The sequence below is a fragment of the Trachurus trachurus genome (genome assembly GCF_905171665.1).
Source record: "Trachurus trachurus genome assembly, chromosome: 19".
NCBI classification, from domain to species: domain Eukaryota; kingdom Metazoa; phylum Chordata; class Actinopteri; order Carangiformes; family Carangidae; genus Trachurus; species Trachurus trachurus.
In genome coordinates, this window is record NC_139913.1 from 16,528,114 (window position 1) to 16,553,314 (window position 25,201).

Sequence of the window (25,201 nt, forward strand, 5' to 3'; positions counted from 1 at the left end):
CTCTATTACACATTTGCATATGTGACCCCCTGGAGTCAAAGCACTTATCCATGATATATTGAATGATACGCTGAAATAGTTCTAAGCGATGCATTCAGGGATGGACATCAGTACCTCTGCACTCTGTTACTGTAAGCTCACCCTCATTCTTTATGCTACCTCTTGGCTCTACAATCAACATTCTGCCTAACTCCACTGTCTGTACTGCATGACATATTAATAAAGACTTTTATTACTGGATGACACTGCAGCAGCACGTTGCTCCATCATATTCTGTCCTTTTATTCATTCATGACATAACCAATCATGTTTTTTCTCTCTCTGATATTTCTGGTCACATTTTGTTTACTTTCTATTTGCCTCCACATCAGTGACAGGCAAGCTGTCACACTAGATGTTCCTCAGAAAATGAATTAAACGTGATGGATAGTTCTTAGGCTGTGTGTATGTGGGGGCTGGTTTTGACTGTGGTGTCAGCCTCTCCATGCAGACACGTATTGTTGAAGTCGAAATGCTGTGTGCGCTCACTCGTACCAACTTTTATGTGACAACCACCTTATTATATCGTTGGCTGCATGGGCAGTAGCTAATACTGAGGAAGTGGTTATTTAAATGAAGTGTGTGTAGAATGAGAAGAAGTAGAGAAAGGAAAAAAAACACAGGGAACAGACAGATGGAGTGTTTTCATGCTGAATTGGAACGAAACCCTTACATCAGCAACACTTCCTGTCATCAACCCACTCTGCTGCTTATCTAACCCAAATGTTAACCAACTTCTTTTTCACAGCCCTGGCGGATAATTGAATATCTCTCTTTCTCTTGCGAAAATCAGATACTATGAAGGAGTCCTCCTCTTCCCTGTCGCAAAACAGAAATGTCAGAGGTGTTATCTGCAAAACTGTACTCGTGCATTAAGTGACTCTTTGAGTGAACTCTTCACAGTTCCCATGAACAAATGAGAGATCCAACTATACGCCCTACTGTTGTACCCCATTCCACTTTCTGCTATTGGGCTGATGGGCAATGAAACAAAACTGTAGTTGGCTTAAATGAAAATGAAAACAAGACACACCAATAAAAACAGCCAATATTTAATAATACATAACAGTAATATGATTATGTACTTACTATCGTCCCCTCCAGGAGCTCATTATTTTGTAACTGTAGGAAACTCTGTTTACAAAAAAGCTTGCAAACTGTGACCTTGTCTTTCCTGCATATGAAATCTAAGTCTACTTTAAACCAACTATCCCAACGTCAAACAAAGTCACTCAGCAAACCAGTGTTCTCACTCTTTAATACCTTATTTCAGTCATTTTCTAGGGAACTGCAGAGTGAGGCATCCTGCTGGCCCCATGCGATCAATTTAAATGCAACAACTTTTTATTTGTATCTTGGGGCAAAATGAGCTTTAGAGGGGAGCCCCACTGATTTTACACATCAAAGTGTGTTTACATGTGTCACGAAGCACTACTGCAGCATACAGCATGTGAGAAAAGTCGTAAATAATACATTGCCTCGAGCGCTGACGTTGAGTCGGTGTTGGTTGGTGCTCAAGTCCCTTTACATCCAACCTTACTGTCATGTTGCGACTAGCAGAGGAGTGCCACCTAGAGTGATACTGATGTACACCCTCCTGTCAATCAGAGTCAAGTGTTGTCTACTCTGTGAAGCTATTTGTTTGTTTAATGCAGTAATGATTAATATGTATACACCAATTGCACATGCCAATGCAGGTTTCATGCTAATGTGATTAGTTTCCCTAGAACCTACAAAGCCTGTAACTGTAGCACAGCCTTCAACAAATCAGCTTTAAAGGCCAATCTTTAACTCCTAGGCTTAACACATCAATTCTGTGATGTGATGTCAGGTGACAGCCGATGCTTGAACTTTCCAAAACAACCAGACGACATTCACACCCACTTCACACCATGAGTGACCAGGTAGGTGAGAGAGCAGGCGGGGTTTCAACTCTAGTTCTGTTTTTTCCACTCCAAGTCATTCTGTCACTGCACAACAGGGTGCAACACAATGAAAACCTTGAAGAAAAATAAAGAAATTCATGATCTTATTGCAACTTACACTCTTTGGAACAAAAGCATACTATGAGAGAGGCCAGTCCGTTCTGCGGAGTGAATGAATCACACACTGCTTTCTTTCAATGCAGCCTCTTGAGGCACATCAATTCTACTGTTTATAAAGATAATGATATCCAGTGGATCGAATGAAGGCAATGATTGCACATATTGCAGCATGCATATACATGCTCTGTATAATGGCTGCAGTTATCCATAGCAATACATGGTCATTAAAAAATTTCATCTCAAAATTCAGAGTAAATGTTTTCATATGATATTTCACCTTTGGAAAACAGACTTTTAGGCTCATTATGGCTCATTTATAGATAATTTACTATAAATGACCCATTCCGTCTCTGTTTTCATACTTCCAATAACCGCTAAATGTCAGTGATCTAAACTGGCAACACTATCAAAACGAGTATTTTCACGGTGTCTGTCCTCAAACATCAGACCCGATTAAAAATTGAAGGAGTCCAACGAGGCTATCGACCTGAATGCCTCGGCTTCTCTGCCTCTCTCAGTCTGCCTTTCTGAGACAATCTGTCACCTTCCTACAGTTCCCTCCTCAGTCTCTCTTCCTCCTCAGTTATCCTTTCTGTCCCTCCACAGGAGGAATCCAGCCACTGAGAAAGTGCAAAGCCGGATTGATTTACAAAGGATCGGATCCCCTGTCTGCTACAGTGAGTGCTAGCTAGTCTGCTATTTAGACTATTGACTAGGGCTCCACTGCACTGATCCCTAAATAAATACATAAATAATGGAAACATCCATTTGACAAGTTATTTAATCTGGAGGTGAGGCTTAAAGTACAGCAAACTTAAACTACTTTAACTTGTTTCTTTTTCTTGATATCAATATAATGACTGGTCTTATTGAGTCTCGGTTAAAAAAAGTTTCACCCTGCAGATCTTCAGATTAAACTGAATGAAAAAGCACTAAACCACTGAGCACCCTGAGTGTCAGAGTCATTAAAGTGTCTGTAGACGGTTTGCAAGGCAAGATGTCTCTTGGGTTATGTACTTGGCTGCAAAGAAATTGTGTTTAAAATCAGGAATCAGCTCATTTACCGACTACCATTCAGAAAATAATTGAAATAAATATTTCAATTGATGCAGAAATGAGCCTTTGCCCAGTATAAGTTTTCTCATTTCAAAAAGAACTTCTGGCCAATTAAACTTTTCTTTGTTCTGTTTTGTATTATTCCTATCAACTGTTACAACATTGTCCTCGTCAGCTAAATGACTCTGCAGAATTTCAACACAGTCTATACAGTAGTCACTGAGATATTTCAGTCTGGATCATGGTGGTGGACCGACTGATAAACATTGCAGTCCCCAGAGCCACAGCAGCGCTAGCTTGACTAAAAATAGGACAGAGTTGTCATGAAGTGTAAATATCCTATTGTCATGCATGTAATGGGATGAAGTTGTGATTTATGACTGAGAGCAAACTAGAGATCACAAAGTCAACCACACATAATAATAATAATAAAAAAAAACCTCAAGCACACAAGTCTGGCTGCTGAGGCCATCACAGAAGATGCAAATATAAAGTCATCACTGGAAAAAAGTAGTGATTTAACACAACATCCCTCCTGCACCGCTATCACCTCACTGCCAAAAACTCTCTCCCTGCACATTTCATGGCTCTCTCCTTCTCCACCTGTTTGCTCTGAGCGGTTCTGGATGGTTCCCTCCCGTCGGCAGCAGAGAGTGATGGAGGGGTGATTAGTAGGGAAGAGCGCAGACCTGCTGAAGAAGCAGCTTAGCTGTAATTATCATCTCGGAAAGAAACAAACAGTTCATCAGAGCCTTCCTCCACAGACCTAACAACTGTTGCCAAGATATATCAAATGCTCGACAACCAGCCGTTACCTTGGATACCATTGTCTCTGTGTGGCTGGGGATGCCCATACATATGAAATATTCTTTTTAGTTTATTTGTTCACAAATGGGAACATGGTGTTATTCATAAAACACAGAGACATATTACCATACCTGCACATGTATCTACAGTACACATGAGACTGTGAATGAAGATGGAGGCAGCATCACTGATGTACTGTAACCCATAGGTGTCTTATGAAACTCAGAGTGAGCTGTCTCCATCCTGCAGTCTCTGGCTCTGCTCAACATAAAGGGGCGGGGCACCTGTGGAGCTCAGACTTTGCTGCATGTAGGTCCGTGGCGATCTTACGCTCACCCACCTGTCACTCAAAGCAGCATGCCCACAATAATGCAGAGCTTAAATAAAACTTAAAGCAGATATCAGTGGAATGTTTTTGTTAATATAAGTCCTAAATAGTCCTATTTTCCGTCAGCAATCACTTACATGAAGTATTTCAGCCTAAACACGAGTCTCTCCGTCACTCTGCTCTGCTGTAACCCGAGGAGAAAATTTTCCTTGTGGGATACAAGTGTTATCCAATGAGGAGAGAGAACGGCATGAAGGGCTGTGTGTGCAGCCAAGGGATGCGCGTGAATGTGGTGACGTAGCACGAGGACCAATTGATGCCTGACAAGGGCGGGGGCTGCTAACTCATGGTGCGTTCAAAGAAACTCGTACTTTGTGTTTTTCCTTCCTGTGAAGTCATACCAGTTCGATCTGGTACGAGTTCACGGGTCGGAAGTTACGAGTGGCCGTTATAGGGAACTTTCACAGACAACAGGATGGTAAAAACACGAGCTACGGGTTACCTGGAACGCTACCAAGTCGTAGTTGTGACTTGAAGCTGTAACTTACGGTTTCAAAAGCCTGCCTTGAACGCAGCATTAGCCGAAACGGCCGTGAAGCTGATATCTGCTTTAACCGGATGAGTTATGTAAAGCTTCACCCCACGTACAGTTGTTACGAAGAGTCTATTCCCATGAATTCTCCAAATTGGAAAGTTTCTCTTTTTAGTTAGGTTGAATCCTCCTGAGGCTCACAGCACTTTAAGATCAGTGCAAAGGGCAATTGCAAGAGCACTGCTGATGGATTTTAAATGGTCATTTATAGTTTTTTAAAAAAATGGTTAAGCATGTCTGTATTCACAGCTTGAAGCAAATATTTGCACAACTAGTAGATCATGGTGATTACTTGCATAGCTGTCTTTGATCTGGCGAGGTCCGGCTCAGTGTCTCCTCTCAGCCATCACAAAGGTCAGATACACCGACTCGATGTTCACCATTATTACACTGTACTTTTGACTGAATCTTATTAACACTCCTAACAGGATATCTGGAGGTCAGGGCCCTCTAGCAGTTCGGCATTTAATGAGGCTCCTTGGAAACTTGAACCACATTCAAACACCACTGTTTTTCTTTTTCTTCTTCTTCTGGTGATGGTAGACCTCCACGCTGAGGGACAGACCATAGTTTGCCTTCCTGATGAATCAGCTGGTTTTCTTTATCCACCATTTCCCTCATGAAAGAGCTCAGGACCTGGAGCTGTGCACAGCTGCATTCTTGTCGTTCTGAAAACCCTTTTCTTTGGGTTTCGCGGCACCGACTCATTAAACTCAATAAACTCTTCATTTATTCTTTTGTACGGTTTCATTTCTGTTTCTTCAAAGCTGCCTCATGTCCCATTAGCGTTTCAATAATGTTTAATTTTGTGGTCATTTATCTGAATTTGTCTCTTGTTGTATTTATGTACTTTCTCCGTGAGGATGTGGGCAAAGCCTCTCTTTTGGTTTTATATGGAATATTACATTCATTGACTGCTCTTTCATTAATCTTATAAATAAACTAAACAGAGCAAGTTTCACTCCTTTTTATTTATATATTTAACTACCAACTAATTTTATAATAAAAAGAAAGGCAGAGTTTGTCAGGAGGTGTTATTTTGCATTTTAAAACTCTATACAGCAATACCAATCTCCTGTTCCTTCCTTATGCAGAGTATCCTGTCCTGTCCTGTGCTGCTGCAATGACCCAGTTTCCCCTACAGATACATAATAGTTCCATCTGCATCTATAAACTGTCTCTATTCCTCATAGCAGCAATGTCGTCATTGCCTGTTGCTGTAGTTTACATTCTAAGATCTTTTAATTGGTCTTCTGATAATTTAGTGGATTATTATCTGAACTACAGACATTAAGGAAATTCCAATCTAATTCCCTCTGGTGCTCAGTTCAGTTGCTGAGTCACAGTGACCAATAGGGAAGCCACTATCCATCTATTTACTATCCATGATGAAAACAAATTTCCATGCAGATAGAACTGCATGATGCAGGAAGAAGAGAAGTCAAGGGATCAAACAAACAAGGACTGAGGAGTTGCCATTACAGACTGTGCTATGACAGAAAACTCATGGGCTGTGCTTTACAGGTGTGTCACTGTAAAAGAAGTGGGTAATGTGTGTCTCACCTCTGCTGCTGAAGGACACTGCACACACACACACGCACGCACGCACAGAAGGAAATGTGCCCTGTTCCCACTGATGGACAACAGAAGCTGTGGCAGAAGGATGGCATTAAAAACCAGCAGGGGATGTGGTGTGATGAAAATGTCAGACCAAAACCAGCAGGCTGTGTTCTGTAACATGTTTAATCAAATTACTGTGTATGCGTTGCTGCGTGTACATCTGTGTGCGTGAGTGTGTCTCCCTGTGTGGGTTTACAGTACATGCTCGGTCTTTTCCCGTGTACATGGACAGATTTAAAGGTGCAGCTCGCTCACCTACACATGTGATCCCACCCTCTCCAGCTGTTTAACACATTCTATGCAATTAAGAATTTAAGAGGGTACTTGCTACCGATTTCTAGTTGCAAGACTTTTACTGGACATTTAGGGTAAATCCATTTAATGACTAACCCAGTGGAGGGTAGAATGAAGTAGCCTGATGTTACTTAAAAAGCCAGTTGTAGCAGGTTCATTCTTCAAATCTAATATCACTAGCTCTGCTTCGGGGGCGCAGAGCACAGAGAACTGTGTAGGACATTAAAGGAGACATATTATGCCCACTTTTTACGAACTAAAATAGTTCCCAGGTGTCTTAAAGACATGTCTGTGACATGCTTTGGTCAAAATACCCCAAGGAATAAACATCACAGCTCTTTTCATTCTCTCAAAACAGCCCTGTTCAGAACAGCTGGTTTCAGTGCCTGTCCCTTTAAATGCAAATGAACCACTGCTTGCCCCACCCCACCCCTTCTACCAGTCGGGTGGAGTTATGCAAATAATACCATGTAAAACCACATGGATTTCAACCTAGGGAGCTGCACATTACAGATTTTCTTTGTCAATTCTCACATTTTTGGGGCCAGAAGGCAAGTCAAACACTATATGTTAAAGAGCATTCAAGAAGTGATATTTCCATAATAACCCCCTTTAAGATATAGTCACACAGTTACATTCATGGTCTGAAATATCTGTTATATTCTCGTTGGTGTCTTTATTCATGAATCTGTTCCTGCTTTCCCAAAGTCTGACTTGCAGAATGACTGTTACTGGAATTTGTTGCATTTGCGTGTGTAAGTGTGTACGCTGCCTCTTGTGCAAGCCTCAAGTGTATATGCTTGGCCACCTGTGCGTTTTCGTGTGGGTTATTGTGTGTGTGTGTAATTGCACAACTCACCCAGCCAATACTATGAAGAAGTCCAAGCGGTTCCATGTGTCTCCAAGGTAACACTTCTTGCCAAAAATCCCCAGAGCCACCATCTTGATCACCATCTCAATGGCAAAGAACGCAAAGATGAAGTCGTCAAAATCCTGCAGAGAGACAGAGAGGCAGAAAAATACAAATGTGTCAAATGCAAATTAGGAATGCAAACTGTGCTGTGAAGAAGAAGGAACTTTGACGGCGCAAAGCCATTAATGCAGCGAGAACCTCTGACTACTGTTTATTAAGAGAAACATTCAGTTCTCTTTATCCATCACTGTCTCATTTGTAACACAAAGAGACATCTGCATTAGGATTTAATTTATTCAACAACAACAAAATGTTCAAGATACAATCTGTACTCAAGAGGACATTTTAAAGTTTAATAGGATAAATAGCTACATTTGTTCAATGAAAACAACAACAACATTGATTTGAATGAATGGCTGCATTTAAATAGTGTTTTCCTTTGGGGTAAATGAATGTGTGTATTGAATTTCATGGCAATCAATTGTTATCAAGGCATTTCACTCTAAACCAAAAATTGTGCAATGGATGAAAAAGCGTCTTTAACAAACTTCATGGTGACCCATCCAGTAGCTGGTGAGATGTTTTGGTGACTGAAACACCAAAAAAGAAAAGAAAATCTTCTCCACAGTTTCATTTTGTGAATATTGTGTTAATTGTTGGACAATAGTATGGACTGTACAGATATGCTGCGGCATAACTCACTCTGGGATCATATTAGTTTATATCAGCTAAATGTGATGCTTGAAATTGCCCACAGAGAATGTTTGTCATTAATGCAACACTAATGTGACTCATTCATTTCTAGACTCGTCTTTTCTCTCTGGCTGTCCAGAGGCCAGGCTCCCTGTGGAGGGAAAAATTAGAGAGAAAGATAGAGATAAAAGGCAGTTGCAAAATATTTAATGTGTTGGTCAAGGGCACTACAGTAAACTGATGACTGCTGAGGGCAGGGTCTACAGGTAGATGATAGTTTGGCCAACTTGCTGCCTGAAAGGGCCTCAAATGACAAATTGCCTCAGATCCAGAGTATATAATGTAATAATCTGGAACAAGCCCCACTTTGCACTAATCAGTACTCCTGCCCTCATTATTGTCTGCCTGGCGGTTTGATTAATTAAATCATTATCAGACAGGACTGAAGAAGAAAATAAGGGCAAGAATGAGGGAGGAGGGAGTTGGATGAGAATTAAAGAGAACATAACCTTATACCTTGTGAAATATGAAAAATCAATAAATAAATTTGAAAAGGCAGAAGAGAAGGAATTTGAGATGAGGACGGAAAAAGTCAAATAAATGAAAGAAAAATTCTGGAAGGAGATCAAGGCGGAAGACACCCACTGATAGATGAGTCATCCAAACAAGAACACAGAAATGTATAAATACATCAAATCCTGTTAGCTTAGGCAGAAGCTAACCTCTCGCTGCTCTGAAGTTCAGTGTCAGTGAAAATATAGAGGTTCACACAGGAAAGTGAGTGTGTGTGCGTGTGTGTGTGTTTGATATAGTTAGTGTACAACTCAAAACTCTCATCCATCTCCTGTTTGGACAGCATTCATGTAGATTTCATTCAGTATTTCACCTCTGCTTGCAGAGCGTACAACCTGCCAGGAGTTTTAGCCGCCCAAGGTTAACTCTTTAAAACGGATCCCACATCACTCAGGATGTTTTACACACAGCTCGTTTACCCTAAAGAGCAGAACATGAGCTGATTGTTTGGTGATGCACGATCCCGCCAAAATAAAAGCTGGAAGAAAAACCATTGTGTGAATTTGATCTAAATTTAACAGTGTGAGCGCTAGAACCAGCTACAGCACGTAAGACTCCACAGTACATGACAACTGAGACTGTCATGTACTGTACATGGTTAACACCGTCAACATGCATCTGATTTGAATATGAAATACTGATATAAATATGTGTAAATATAACTTTAGACGTTAGTTGTTTAAACACCAACAGGGTACCAAATGGTATATTAATTAGACAATCATTTTTTGGGAGGAAATTATGAAACTTCTTAAAAATTAAAATTGCTTTGGCTCATGTGTTTTGCTGAAAAAGCTCTTCTTATTGAGCTAGGACTGATTTTTGCACAGCAAAAAATTAAGCAACAGAAGGCCCTTTAGACATATAAATAGATATAAATAATAACTTCATTTAGATTGAGTTTTTAACTTATTTTCAACTTTAGATCACTGTTATTGTGAAGGACAGAAAACTGGGATCAGACTCATGTTTCCATCCTTATGTTTCTTGGCAGGCAGCATGAACCGTGGAGTGAGCTGATAAAAAATGGAAACATCAAACTCTATAAAAACAAATGTGAATTTTGCATTTTGGAAATCATCCAGGGAAATCAACTTCTCCTCCAGTCTGATTTTTGTGTTCCCCCTCTTGGTTTGAAAATGATAGCTTTGTCATGTATTTTTTCTGCAAGGGAGAGACACCTGTGTGCATGAAGACTGCTGCAGTCAGTCATGTCTGTTTCCTATCAGAGAATCTGGTATAAGCCTTAATGGACAAAGTGGGAGGTGCCCTGCTCTCGTTACTAATCCTCTGGTCAGAGGATTCTTGGACCAGTCTGATGGAACGATAACAACAAAGTGCAGCTATGGACGTGACTGAAGTCACTGAGACAGTTTGGGCGTTGTTTGAAAAAGAAAGTGTTTGCTGCCACCGTTTGCTGCCACCGAGCACACGGTGACTGCATCGCCTTCTCCTCTAATATTTTGTCCTTCTGTCTGTGCTCTCTTTGTTTAATGAAGGTGGCTTTTCTCTTGTCTCTGCTTGAGAGTAATTACTCATCTATTTTGCATTAGCTAAAGCCTGCATTCCCTCAGAGTCGATAACATAAGAAAACCCCATAAGACTCAGGGTGTTGGGGACAATATCTTTACTGTCGCACACACACACACACACACACAGAATGTGCATATTCACAACACATATTATGAACATAGAGTATATAGAGTATACTGTAACACAAACAACATGGGACCAAGCCTTCAGGGACTTTTGATAAATTGACACCGAGCTAATGTTGATTAACACAACCTTCTCTATTGCTTTTGTTCCAAACATGCAAATACACAGACACACATACACACACACACACTCTACGCACAGCTGGGACTTCCGATTCATCAAAGTCAGCAGGACATGCTGTCCTGAGGCATTGTGACAGCAGCATGCTGGTGTAGCAGAACGTGGTAATAATGGCTCTCTAATCAGGACATTGATCCCACAAAACTTGTATCACACACCAGTGGAGTGTGAAACATGTTACATGCTGCTGATCAACACAGATGAGACGTGAAATCCAACCGCTGCTTAGGTTCCACATCGATAAGAGACTAAAAGATTCCTGACACTCGTAACACCATGCTGAGTAGCTACCAAAATGAAAACGTGTGGGTATATTGTCGCCATGGTTCACTGACTGTGTGTCCATGTAGAGCAGGGACGCCGAACACACACACGAACACGCACACACACGCCTGCCTCGGAGGGAATATACACCCGTGACCTGTGCTGCATGGCTCACTGCTCACACACCCTTTAATTTCTATCCCCTCCACTGCATTTCCTTCCTGTGGAGACACACACGATATTTTAACTCCACAGGATTTTTTTTTTCTTTTAACCAATTTTGGAAGGTCTCCAGAGAATAATAAGACTTTTCGCATTATTCGAAAACAAAACTAAAATGTTCATTATAGCGTATCATTCGGTTTAATCCCAGTTCAGACAAGCCTCGTGAAATTGGCTTTCATTCAGCATGACAGTCGCAGAAGTGTGAAATAGGCCAATAAATGACAGCGGAGAACTTGCGATGAGTCAATCCAATCTAAAACACTTTGAAATTGTGAGGGATGGAAAATACTGTTGAGGCAAAATCAAGTGGTGAATCAGATAATAAAATATTCTTTGGCAAAAGTGAAACCATTGAACTGGTATATCATAACTCAAAGACTGCAGCTCCAAAGGCCCAATGCCTCATTCAGGTTTCCCATGTGTTGCTACTTATTGTGTTTATTATTGTGGTGGTTTTGTGATCCTTTGATCGTTTGTCAATGAAACGTTGCTGGCAGTGCTGTAAAGACTCTCATCTTTTGATATAGTGTAGGTGGAAGGTAACACTGCTCATCCTTCTATATTTATTCCAAACAAACCAGTGGTGCTGCTGCCAGAGATGGAAGAGGCTTCACTTCCTGTGAACCAGACGAACCCCGTGAGAAAAAAAACCTAACAGACACTGTTTATAACAGCAATTACAAAAATCACAGAGCATGGGCGCATGATTAATTACAAGTAAGTAACTATGAAGTCACAATTGACTGATATCAAAACGCTGCAGACTGTAGTGCTTTTTTCATATAAGTCATTTTTAATTGTTATATTTAATGGTCAATTAGGAAAAACGCAGGCGTTACTAATATTAATAATGGCTGTTTTATTCAAATATCCCTCTAAGCTGAGACAGTGTGACAGTGAATCAGAGCAAACAATAAATAGCAGCACCATGAAGCTGAAGCAGATGTAATGCATTACGCAATTTGTTGTTTACATTAGCGTTAATGTTAATGTTACTGCCCTCTCTATGGCTTCCTCTCTGTCACCACCGGGCGCTTAATGCAGTCACGGAGAGTGTGTCCTCAGCTGAAACAAGCAGCTACAACAGGTTCCACCACCACCTCCACCCCACAGAAAGAGGGTCACATCCATCAGGGCACGCTGCCACCCAATGACTCCCCAGAGGCTGGGGCGGGTCCCGCGGCTCACCTGGTGGCTCAGCGTGCATGACATCACTCCTAACCGCCCACCCCCATCTGGACCCGGCAAGGTGCACAGCATTACAGGGCCGGTCGATTTAGGAAAGTATACCGACGGAAATGGTTCTCCCGTGCGGACAAACAATGTCGACAATACATCTCAGCTGAACTTTCTATAGTAATTACACTGTATTCAATAGAAAGAACACACTATATCATAGGCTGGCAGAGGCAGCGACCTGCTGTCTGGGAGTGAGTCCAATAGCCCACACAGTCTCCTTGAGACTTTGCCTGGGTGCCTATCTGTACCTGGGTAAATATTTCTTTATCCAGCTTTTCACACAACGTAGTTCCTACAGTAACATACACAGTAGAGCTGTAGAGTTTGAGTTGGCATGGAAATATAAAATGCTTAATGAGATTTAGCTTCACTATTTACTTCAAGTATTACTTGACAGGCTGCGGTCCATTGTGACGGCAGAGCGGAGCCGAGTCATTTTGGAAGGCACTGACAAATTACTATTCAGTGCTAATCCAATAGAAATAATATTGAACAAATCCCATCTATCACTGGACAGCAGGACAGGTCTCATCACTGAATTTTAAACACTACACATTTTGTTTTTTTGTTTTTTTTTCATACACTTTTATGCAAATGTATGAAAAAAAACAGGAGACACACATGTCTTTGGTTCTCTGGAATTCTTATCTGCTTATTCACAGCTGGATGAGATTCCTGCTGGATGTGAGCTACTGGCATTCCCACTGACGTCTATCTCTGTCATCTTTATCTTATCTCCTCCTCCCACTGGCTCCCCCCTCTCTCCATCTCTCTCTCATGGAAGTGGTATCACTTCCCTATTATTCTGATTATGTCTCCCACAGTTAGCTAAAGGTACAACAGTGTGTGTACAGGCTTGTGTGTATATGTTTGTGTCATACTGGGTTTGTTATGTCGAGCATCTTTCCTGACAAAGTATTTTCCAACATTTTCAGCAGTTTCTCCGTGATGTATGGAGTGTCGATGTAAAAAGTCAGACATATTTAAAAGCCAGATGTGTGTAGGACTGTTCTGCCATGGCGACAGTGTGCTGTTGCTTATAATAAATGACATTCATCTCTCTCTCTCCATGTGAACACAGTCTTTGGTGAACCTTCCAGCCTAAACAGTGACGCCCAACACCAGCCTAACAGCCCTAGAACGCCCATGTTACTCCTCACACTGCCTGACAACAAATGTAAACACACGTGTCCACCAGGCACACACACACACACACAAGCTATATTGCATGTTATCAGCGTGACAAGTGAGTGCCAACACCACACACCCTCTCGTCACCTCTAGATCGGAGCCTTTATGTTCTAAGTACACTGTATCACTTATGTTGAGTGCACTTAGAGCGCTCCCTAATGACTCTACATGGCTCACTCACAAATCCTTAAGTGTCAAAGCAGTTATTAGATACAGTGCGGTGCCCGAGTGGGAAGTGTCGCAGCTCCTGCTCCTGACGAGCAAATCTGCAGATCTGCAGTTCAGGAAGATCCCTGTATATGATTTAGACGCCGGTGTGTGTTTCCACAGCTAGCCAAGACTGCTGTGGGTAAACAATAAGCAATCAGGCAGAAAATTGTAGCAGTCAAGTCCACATGATAGCAAGCATCCACTTAAGGAGCATTGTTGGTGGGTGCACAGGGTTTCCCCCAGGAAACTGGTTGGCAGAGGTCTGTGCTGCTGGGGGCTGAGCACAGACAGAGCGTACAGACCACATTAACCAGGCAGGAGCCAGAAACTAGCAAACTGAAAACTCACCGTGCCAGGACTTTACCCTCTAGTCAATAAAGGAAGTTCTTTTGTCCCCAACATTGTGACAAAGTGTCCTATAGGATTACCACAAAGACAAATGTAGGAGGTGATCGATCAGTGTCAGCTGCTGAACGGCATCAGACGGCTCCTGACACACCTCATCTCATCATGCATTCATTCAGGTGAGGATCTTAACAGTCAACTAACAGTGCATAACAGTGTGATCATTTCTTCAAGTTAGTGATGGACGTCTTTATTTCAGTCAAGGTGCCTTCGCTTTAATGTACAGTGGGAAACACTGGGTAGGTACATATAGACCAAGTCCAGGTTCACATCACCAACAGCTTTAAACGTCATCTCATACAATTTAAAAAGTCAAACATAATCCATTTAGGCCTATATGTGAAAGTGTACAGATTTTATTGTTCATTGCAATGCAATTTTTTTGTTCTTGTGATTGTTCTTCTTCTCTAGTCAAAATGACAATAAAAGTTATTTTTTCCTTCACTTGATGACCTATAGGGAATAGACTTAAGTCATCACAGTTAACGTGATGAATACGCACTTAAGCTTGGGGAATGGTAAATGTTTTTGCTTAGGTTCATGCAGGAAAAAAAATAAAGTTTTGGAAGAGAACTTAGCTTGGGTTATAATAACTGCTTTCTCAAGGTTAGAGAACCTACAGTATGTTGTCATGAGGGGAACAATCAGTTTGAAATGAGAAAGGAAGAGCGAGCTCTTCGAAATTCCTGTTTCGTTGGCCCATCCATCCCCACAACCTCATACTAATTTGCTTTATATCACAACAACTTAGCAATTGGGTGGTGACCCTGGTAAGAGAGGTGATAAAGAACCTACTGGTTACTCTGACTGGGCTACATAGGTGGAACCTCCACAGGGACGACCATCACTGTTTCTGGGTGGCCATATTCTCAGTGACAGTCTGTGAGGAAACACCTAAACCAGACCATGAGAAACTGGTTGGTAGAATTTTCTGTACGCGCACATACACTGTATATACACAAAGATGGGTATAAAAACAGATGCCAACAATTTGATGAAAACATTCCCATACAGCCTCTCCTGAAAATAAACCTTAGCCACTATGTATGCTAATTCTGCCTGTCACAGGTCTGAATGCTATTATCACAAGGGTCAGGTGCTTTCAACACACACACGCACGCACACACACACACACAGGTGCACTCAGACAGCCAGGCAGACAGCCATACGTGCCGGTGAAGGCGGTGCATGCCTCATGTGGTGAGGACAATAGGGCAGGCTAACTGTAATCTGCCATTCAGCTGAGATCTTCTCCTTGCAGGTGGAGGGAGATAATATTGTGAGAGAGACTTTTCAGCTCAATCACCACCAGCCGGGGTAATGGCACACACACCCGTGCAGACACAAGCGCTGATGTTTCCTCATAGGCACATACCAGGCCTGTGCGTCTGTGCGTGTGTGTGTGTGTCTGCATGTAAACCAGACGGTGTCATCAAATAATGACAACATTGGCTGTTGATTCAACTGGGTAAGGAGCTTAAAATGGCTTAAATGACCCAAATACAGACAAATGACTTTTTGTAGTTGGTGGCTGACTCTTTTGGTTGTTACACGGATCACACCATGGAATCACAGTGACTGAGCCTCTTTGAGAAGAAGGTAAGAAAATGCATAAAGTTAAGTTCCCGTAACTATTTGAATGATGAGATCTGATGTTGCGGTGAAGCAGATTTGAAATGTTTCCCAAATGTCATCAAAAAGCTATTGTGAAAATGCCTCGGGGTGACCTTTCAACATCGCCGACACAACGAGCAGGAGTCATCTTTCTCTCAGCTTCAGTCTCCTGTGATCATCACAGTGGCCGTTAGCTGTGTCAGCAGATAGAGAGGGCTGAGAGGGCTCACTGGGATGCATCAGAGAGGAGAGCCATGGAGATCGTCATGTAAAGTTCAAACTGCAGTCTAGAGATTCATGCAGGACATGCAACTTTGGAGCATGTTTGGATTAATGTAAAGCTAAAAAGGATTCTAATTAAGGTAATATGATTGTCATATATTTCCCTAATGATTGAGTGAAGATGATCCAAAATAGTTTGGCTTTGTTAATAGCCTTAACACTTAAGGATACATTACTAGTGATTAGAGGCTATAATAAAAGACTATAATAAGTTGGGATTCTTATATTTTGAGAAAGCATTCAATATGTGGCCTGGTGAAAAAATGCTTTGCAAAAATGATGTAACATAAGTTCATGGTGATGATAAAGCCAGGTTGAATATTTTAGGCAAATATTATGATACTGTATATCACATAATACTATAGGGAAAGGGAATTCAAAGAAAAAGTCTGCTAGCATCGAAATTTGAAATCGTTTTAGTCCAATGGCAAAATCTGTTCCTGACACTTGCTCCCTCACTGAAGGTTATCTATATTTTTTATGGATATTTATTTTTTATATAACTACTGCATATACACTTTTGTAAATTCACTTATTTCATACTGTTTTGTGGAATTTTGTGGGCGAGTGATACACTGCCCCACCTGCTGGCAGCTGAAAAAACAAAACAAAAATAAAATCACAGATTAATCCACAACATTAAAAATCCAAACCAGCAGTTGTTATTTATCATTATTCAACCGTGTAAAGTCAGGAGGTGGATAGTTTTAAGATTATCTAAAGTGCGCTGTGTGTGGGAAAACATGATACTGTACATGCCCAAAGCTGGGGCTAATGAGAGCAGATGGTATAAATGTGATTCCAGGTGGGTCTGACTATCTGCTGCCCCACTGCTTTGATTGGCTGTTTGCCAACAACTGTTGTTATTATTTGCTTGTTAGCAGAAGTCAGTAGAGGGGCTGAACCGAGGGGATTACAGAGAAAACACTTGAAAGTTTGGCTTTTTGTTTTGCTTCAAGAAAATCTTGCACACTTTCATAAAACACACACAAGACACAACCTGCATCCATCACATCCCTTTGTTCTTTTGTTACTGTCCCTCAACCACTCTTTTGTATTCTCTATCTCATCCTGTCCTTCTGTGGAGGAATACAAATACTCCACTGAACATTCTCCACTGCAACTGTGCATTTCTTTTGATATTGTTTGTCAAGTTAATTCATTTAATTCCACTCTGTACTGAAGAATCTCTCCTCTTGCACTAACTCTCTCATGGATCCCCCAGGTAGTCCTAATGCAAAACAGGGAGCATAACACTAAACTAAACCTACACCATAGTGATCTCTTCAATCCTGCTTGCAAGTATCACACATAGTTGTAACAGAAGAAATAGTGTTACACCACTATGTTCTCAAAACCCATCATGCATTGAAGTAAATATTGAACGTGATGGCCTTGAAGTCAAACCCATTAAAGAAGAAAAAATGAGAGGTGAGGATGGACTGAGGCAATGGCACGTCAAGAATGTGAAAGTGTGAAAGAGAAAGCGAGAGAGAGCCTGTGAAGAGTGAGAAAACTGGACTCAGTATGTTCCACTGTGTGTGAGATGGATCAAAGACTGACGAGTGCGCAGGTCATGTGCCTTTACGGCCTCTTAACATATCGACGTGGAGGGAGATGGGGAGATGGAAATGTGCAGAGCGAGGTTTTAATGAGAATGCGTTTAACCTCTAGGCTCTACATTCATCTGCACTGCAGAGAGGGGGGCCGCCGAATTAAATCACATCTCATACTATTGAGCAGAGAAGATGGAGGGAGTGGATGGGCACATGTTGCCCTGGCAACGGCAGACTCAAAACCTCAATTTCTCAGCTCTCAATGCCTCTGTCAAACCATCCCTTTCTCCAAATTCATCTATTCTCTCATTGTGTGGTAATTTGTCTCCTTTCTATCTCATTTCCTTTTCTCCTCTTCTAATTTTCCTGATGTTCTTTCCCATTTCCATTCATTCAGTTTCCTCTCATTTCCTGTACTTTGCCTTTTCCTTGTACTTCTTTCCCACTCCTTTCCTGCTCTGCAACCTTGTTTTCCTTCATCGGACTGTTTTCCTTCCTCTTCTCCTCTCCTTTCCCTCTCTTTCCTTTGTCTTCCCATACTAATTGTTTTTTTTTCCTTCCTTCCTCTCCACTCCTCCTTTCTAGGGCAAAATTTTGACCAGCTCCTGTCTTACCCAGTGAAGTGACTTCAGACATTATGTGGTCACATACAGTATTGGGGCTCTATTTTCTAAATGATTGACAGAGTGGGGTCCAAGAGTCCGAGACCTTTTCCATATAGCTTTTGGGCCCTGCTGTATCTCATTTTGGAACAAAACTGTTCAATTTCACTGAGTCAGTGGACAAGAAAATAAGAGGACTTTGTTCTGATTCAATCTATTTGGAACCACTTTGCGAGCACATTATCCTTCCCCTGCACAAGATGAACAGATCTCCTCTGCTGCGTCTCGCTGCGCTCGATTCCCTCAGCAAACACACAAAACAAATGTGCTTTCTGTCCTCTTGTTTTGTTTTTTTGTTTTTTTTTACAAAGGGAAAAACAATGCTCCTCCATTAGTGTTTGCTAGGTTAAAGGCAGTCTATGAATTAATGGAAACACCTCCACACAATGTTGTTGTTTATTCTACATCTCAGATAATGCAAATGGAGGGAGCTGCAAAGGCCAGATATTATGGAAATGTTTTCATGTCTCTCTCTGAGATTCTTCTTATTTATATACTGCATAATTTATCTCAGTGTTTCAGAGTTCCTGCTCTCTGGATCTAATCTGCCATGTATAGTGGTTTTACCAAACACTAATACCTGTTGTTTTCCAGCCATTACACTGCATTGGTTGTCCTTATCTTATAACTGTCACATCCATGTGTGAATGTTGCGTCTGTAAATGTGTGTTTGTGTTTTTTTTTCTTTTTGACCCATTGGAAGATGTCTCAGTGGGATGTACCTGAAATGTTATTATTAAACAGATGCCACTGACTGTTAAGTTTCTGTGAATGTTACCTCATTTGTAACTGATATAAACAAAAACCCAGCTAACCCAATGATTCCTCTTATGAACCCTATGTGACTGGTGCTCTGCCTGGGCTCGGGGGCCTGTGCTGGATCTCTGCTGTCAGTCTCATTGAGCTCAGTCTCCTGTAGGACTGGGGTCGGCTTTGGAGCGTCTCCTCTGGTGGTGGTACCGTAGAAACAGCAGCACCAAACGTACAGTCAGTCATTCTGATGCTCTTTGTTGCACCTGCCTGGAGTGTCTTTTTGTTCCCTCATCTCTCAGCTTCACCCCTGCATTTTCTTCCATGATTTCTTTATCAGTGTTTTTACAGGCCAATATATGGACGAGGGTTTAGGACTGTTTCCTCTTTTTCGTTACAATGTGGAGTGTCTGATTGATTTACAGCAGTGGGAAAAGGGGGGTGAGGCAGACCCACATGGATCGAAGTTAACTGGCCATGAGGTAGGTATATGTGAAACAGTTTCCTTGACTGTAGCCAATATTTAGCCTTAGCCAATTTTAACATGGCTCCACCCACCACCGTCTGGCCCAGTGACTGCACAGCAACAATTGAGGCACACTTAAATCGATTTTCTGCAACTTTTTTGTCTCCGTTTCATCGGCCTAATTGTCCAGTGGCTTCCAGGGAAAACCCCAGATACTTCAGTCTGCCTTTGCCTGGAACTACACATCAGTCTGCTTCCACTCGGGAATTACTGGAGTGCACTCTAAAAAATGCATGAAGATTTCAACACGGCTTTTTGGAAAGCTGCACAGGGCAACTTACTTGAAAACCGAAACCAATTACCCACTACATATCACCCATTAGTTAAAGCACTTATATTACATTATTTAAGGAAAAGAATTAAACTGCAAAAGTAATGACCTACATCTGTGTTTCTCAAACTTTTTCAGACCAGGGACCACTTAACCCATAAAAAAACACTCACGGACCACCTAACTCTGCATAGACCCAAAAACAATATGCCAACTTCAACAGTTCACATTACAAGCTAAAATTACAGTATTACCATACTGTATCTCTGATTTTACATTCTAGCTGAGTATTTTCACACATTCTGTGTTTAAGTCAGCCCAGTTAAACTTTGGGCCTGAGTTTGGTGCGTTTGGTTCAGTGTGAACACAACAGTCACATTCGGTGCGGCGTCGAACTCTGGTGTGGTCTGAATCAACGACAACAACACATCTACTGTATGTTGCAGGCATTTCGAAACATTGTAAATTTTGAAAACGTGATATGTTACCATGTGACCTCATGGACCAGCAGGGGTCAGCGGTTTTGCATGAATTTACCTCAAAAACAACTCTGTCTCGTAACGTTCCGTTATTATCTCATAGCGTGGTGAATGTGCAGGTCACAACTTGTCCACGAGAGCGTTTTGGAGTTGTTGGATTGTGTATTTGATGAGTTTGATGGGGGAAACCAAGAAATCCCATGAGCCTCTGTAGCATAGCTCTGAGCAGCTCGCGGCTCTGCTCCGCCGTTCTAAAAATAGCTTGCACCGACAATTAAAGGTAAGAAACCTACCTACCTCAAGCCCATGCTCGTGTCAGTAGAAACTGACACAACTCCACTGTGCATCATGAAGTTCTTCATGTCTGCCTCAGGTATTATTGTCACATATTTTAAGTGTGGTGGCAGCGAAAGTTTTCCGTAACCCAAGGGAAAATATTTACACATGTTTACATCATAAGAAAACAGTCTTTGCTTTCCACAGACTTTCTGTATTAAAAAAAAAACATGCAGGAAAGGACACTTAATCCACCGAGAATAAAGCCAAAGATGATCTTACCTGCAGGATCCTGCACCTCTCAGAGTCACAGTTGCTGTCCTCGCAGGGATGAAACATGCCCAGTGTCACACAGTTCAGCAGGATCACCAGCATGGATGCGCGCTCGAACCATGTGGACAACAGTTAAGGAATACAACAACACAGGCAGAAAATCATGTCTTACATATTTATGACAAGAGCTGGGAGCTCGCAAGTAACAACCAGCAGGAAATGAATGTGCATTTCTCTCGGCTTTCTCCAGTGACCTCATTATCTCATTCAAGTTTATAAACTGCATCACTTTGTCGGAGCAGTTTACACATCTCTTAAAGCCCAATTCACTTTCAAAACTGGCTTTTGAGAGGGGAAAAAAACGAGCCACAGTGGAATCCAGGAAGTAGGAACGCCCTGCTGTGCCTGATTTGAGTGGCAGTCATTGCTCCCATTTCACCCTGTTAACCAAAGATCTGTTTGCAAGGTCTGTTGGAAGATGTTCAGATTGTTAGTGAGGAAACGAGACAGGCGCTTTAAAGAGATTGTGCCAGGCAGAAAACAGACAACAGAGGCAGGAGCAGGGAGACACGGAGGTTGAGTACGAAGCATCTGGTTTCAGAGTTATTGGATGTGAAGACATCTTGATGCATGGGGCATGAATTTTATTGACCACAGGGTTGAAGTGGGGCATTCCTAATGTGGTTTAGGCTAAACACCGGCCTGAGCCATGTGACATCAGACAGCTATGAGAGGAAGCAGAGATTACACACACACACACACACACACACACACACACACACACACACACACACACACAAAGCACTATGACACAGATATGTGGGCTCCATGCATTCACATAATCACACACCCACTTATTTTATAGATCGCTACTGCATTCACAGTCAGCGCCCCACATCCAGCCTGGTAAACATAGTTGCACAGAATAGACTGTGTGTGTGCTACGTGAGCTAAAAAGGATATCGCTGCATTTCATCTGTCTGTAAAAGTGTGCACGGAGGCTGTGAAGACAAACGACCTGTCCATCTTTTATCGTATTAGCCACCACTTCCTCATTTATCCCACTGACCCAGAATGCAGCTGGGTCAGCACGGTCCCACAGCCACCACAACAGCAACAACGACACTAGCACCGAGAGCCTTAGATTTTGTCTTTCATGTCATTAAAACTTTGAAAGAGGAACACCAGACGATCTAATAGCAGCAATCTATACCTATACATCTTTCTTAATGTAATGTTCGACAGGAATGGCTGTATAATAATAATATATATGGTTATTTATCGGTCACCATGGTGGTGAAGGTGCTGGCTGTAAATCGTGAAGTCATCCTGCTTCATGTGAGGCACGTTCCCCACCCACCTCTCCCTCCTCGTTCGCTGCCATCTCTGTTGTCTCTGTAATAAAGACATGAAATGCCTAAAAATACCTCCAAGCATTTATTATTCACTTAGATACTGTCGCTGCTGAGAAAGTCAGAGCTCATCCACCACCCCAACCACCAAATCTTTATTTTATGCCTCGCTAAATAAAGGCCTCGCCGCTTCCCCCCCGCATTCACCCTCAACATCGACACTGGACATAAATCATGTGCTACAGAATCATCCAATTTGAATGTAACGCCATGAGACACTTGGACAGAATGTGATACAGTGATACTGGTGGTTCCTATACACTATTGAAGAGGAGTAGTGAATAATAGATGCAGGCTGTGGGGATATATGAGTCCGTGACCAGCAGGAACCTCGGCGGCATCGTTTGGGTAAAGATGGGTGCATCTGGAAGGCAGCGCTCGGTTACGTCACACACTGGAGGATGCACACAAAGTTCTGGGAGTCCAAAGGGATGCAATTAAAAAGATCAGTCAGTATGGAGAGTGGGATCATTAAACAGGAAACAAAAACCCAGACACTCAGGTCTATAATGTAAGAGCGGTGGCACTGAAAGTTGCAGGGGGTAAAAACTGTTGTTGACACACAGTGATAGCATCTACACAGTGAAGGGCTAATTAAAAATAATGAGCCGTATGTGTTGTCTCTGTACGTTACTGACATCAATCTTCATCTGAGCTGAGCATTAAGAGACCACATAGCTTCTGGAAATGTGACAGGAAACACCAGGTCAACAGATAAAAAAGGAAAACTTTCAAAATAAAACCCTGAATATGAGAAATGAATATTATTGCGCCTCTGTGTTAGAAACAGCAGAGTATATTTTCTATCACAGCTCTGTATAAAAGATGTATTTGTACCCAGCACCAGTACTTCTGAGCCTCTGCTGTCGACTGCGCCAGTCTCCACAGGTCAGCGTGAACATTTTCATAATATCAGACAACATGAATAATAAAACAATGTACAACCAAGAGTACAGCACCTAGGGAAACAACAGAAACCCTTCATGTGTGTAATATTGAACAAAGGATGCCAAGTGCACTGCAGCTCTCCACAGTCAGACTATTATGTACTACTCACAGTGCATCAGGGAAGTATAAGAAATATTAAACTTTTTTTGTTTTTGTTTTTTTTTTACATTTTATTATGGTTAAAATCTAAGCTAAAATGTTTAGCATGCACCAAATATTTAGGGCAGAGAGTTGATGTCTTCTTGTGTGGAGTTTGCATGTTCTGCCTGTGTGTTCTCCAGCTTCCTCCCACGCTCCAAAGACCTAACATGCATGTTACTGTAGGTCCATTGGTACTTACTTACTTACTGTAAGTTGAATGGCTATTTGTCTCTATGACTGGTGACCTGTCTATGGTGCACTATAGCTGGGATTGGATATGGATGGATGGATGGATGGATGGATGGATGGATGGATGGATGGATGGATGGATGGATGGATGGATGGATGGATGGATGGATGGATGGATGGATGGATGGATGGATGGATGGATGGATGGATGGATGGATGGATGGATGGATGGATGGATGGATGGAGCTCAGGAGGTAGAGCGGGACGTCCAATAATCAGAGGGTTGGTGTTTTGAATCCTGCTGTGCCCCAGTGCAGCTGTGGCTACACATGTAGCTACCACCACTGGTGTGAATGTGGTATGAACAAATAATGGTTTCTGTACACACTTTGGGTATCAGGTATTGATAGAAAAGCGCTGAAATAAAGTGAAATGAGGCAACATAACAGAATTTGAAAACAGGGTGTGAATGGTTTCTGAGCCCTATACAGTAAGGTGCTTCATTTTTTTAGGCAGAGAGGTGAGAATAGAAAGAGATAAAGTGTTAAACAATAAGATTTGTATTATGTAGCGTGGTAGTACAGGGGTAGAACGTGGAATGACTTATGCATGAAGTGTTTGCACTAAGAACTGAGAACACTCTGTTCTTGCAGAGTTTCTCAAAGTTTATGCTGTGTTGGTTTAAACTCAGAGTTGGAGTCATCCAAGACCTTGGACAAGATATTTAATACTGCCAATGTGTATTTTATCATCAAGGAGGAAAGAAGAACCAGAATGCAAAAACTCAACAAACACTGGATTCATCATTTTCATTTGGCATTCTGCCCTTATCTTACCATCACCATGAATTGTCAATTTAAGTAGTGATGAGAAGCATCACTGGTGTGTGATGGAGTGGATCACTGAATTAATTACATGTACACAACTGGTTAATTAGCGAATAAATATGCAACTGTTTGCAAACATAGGGACTTGATCAGGTTTCTGTTTACAACTCATCAGTAAGTTTCTCTCAATACACTTGTGGCCCGGCTGTTTTAATTCTGTTTGGACATGACCAGTAGCTCCGGTGGCTAACATGAGCTAACATTTGACAACTGTTGCTGTTGTTGGACTGATATTTCTGACTCTTCACTATTTGCGCTACTAACAGACTACGAGTTAGCATTCATCATAATTTGTTGTTACTGCTACTTGTTGCCTCAGTGGCTCATACTAATGTCAATCCTGCACTAATCACAGAATTAATACATAGAGCAGCATGGACTTAAACATAGTTTCTATCTCAGAACTATCTAAACTATCAGAACCCTTAACTCCTGAAACCTGGTCACCTTTCTTTTACCATGTGCAATGTGTAAATGCAATTGTATATTGACTTTTTTTTAAAATTGATGTACTGACCAGGAGGAGCATCCCTACTCTCATTGTGTTCATGATGTGGATAAAGACTTTCTATTCTATTCTATGTATGAAGTCATTAAATATA

General features: G+C 41.7%; 1 protein-coding gene across 1 annotated transcript in view; it reads right to left on the reverse strand.

Annotated features, from left to right (window-relative positions):
• Positions 1–25,201, reverse strand: part of cacna1g (calcium channel, voltage-dependent, T type, alpha 1G subunit) — a gene marked incomplete at both ends in the record, with an annotated part of 226,149 nt that overhangs the window by 120,711 nt on the left and 80,237 nt on the right. Inside the window, 2 exons of the mRNA XM_083994227.1 lie at positions 7,641–7,774; positions 21,032–21,143. Coding sequence (XP_083850353.1) covers positions 7,641–7,774; positions 21,032–21,143 — 246 coding nt within the window. The remainder of the gene's footprint in view (positions 1–7,640; positions 7,775–21,031; positions 21,144–25,201) is intronic.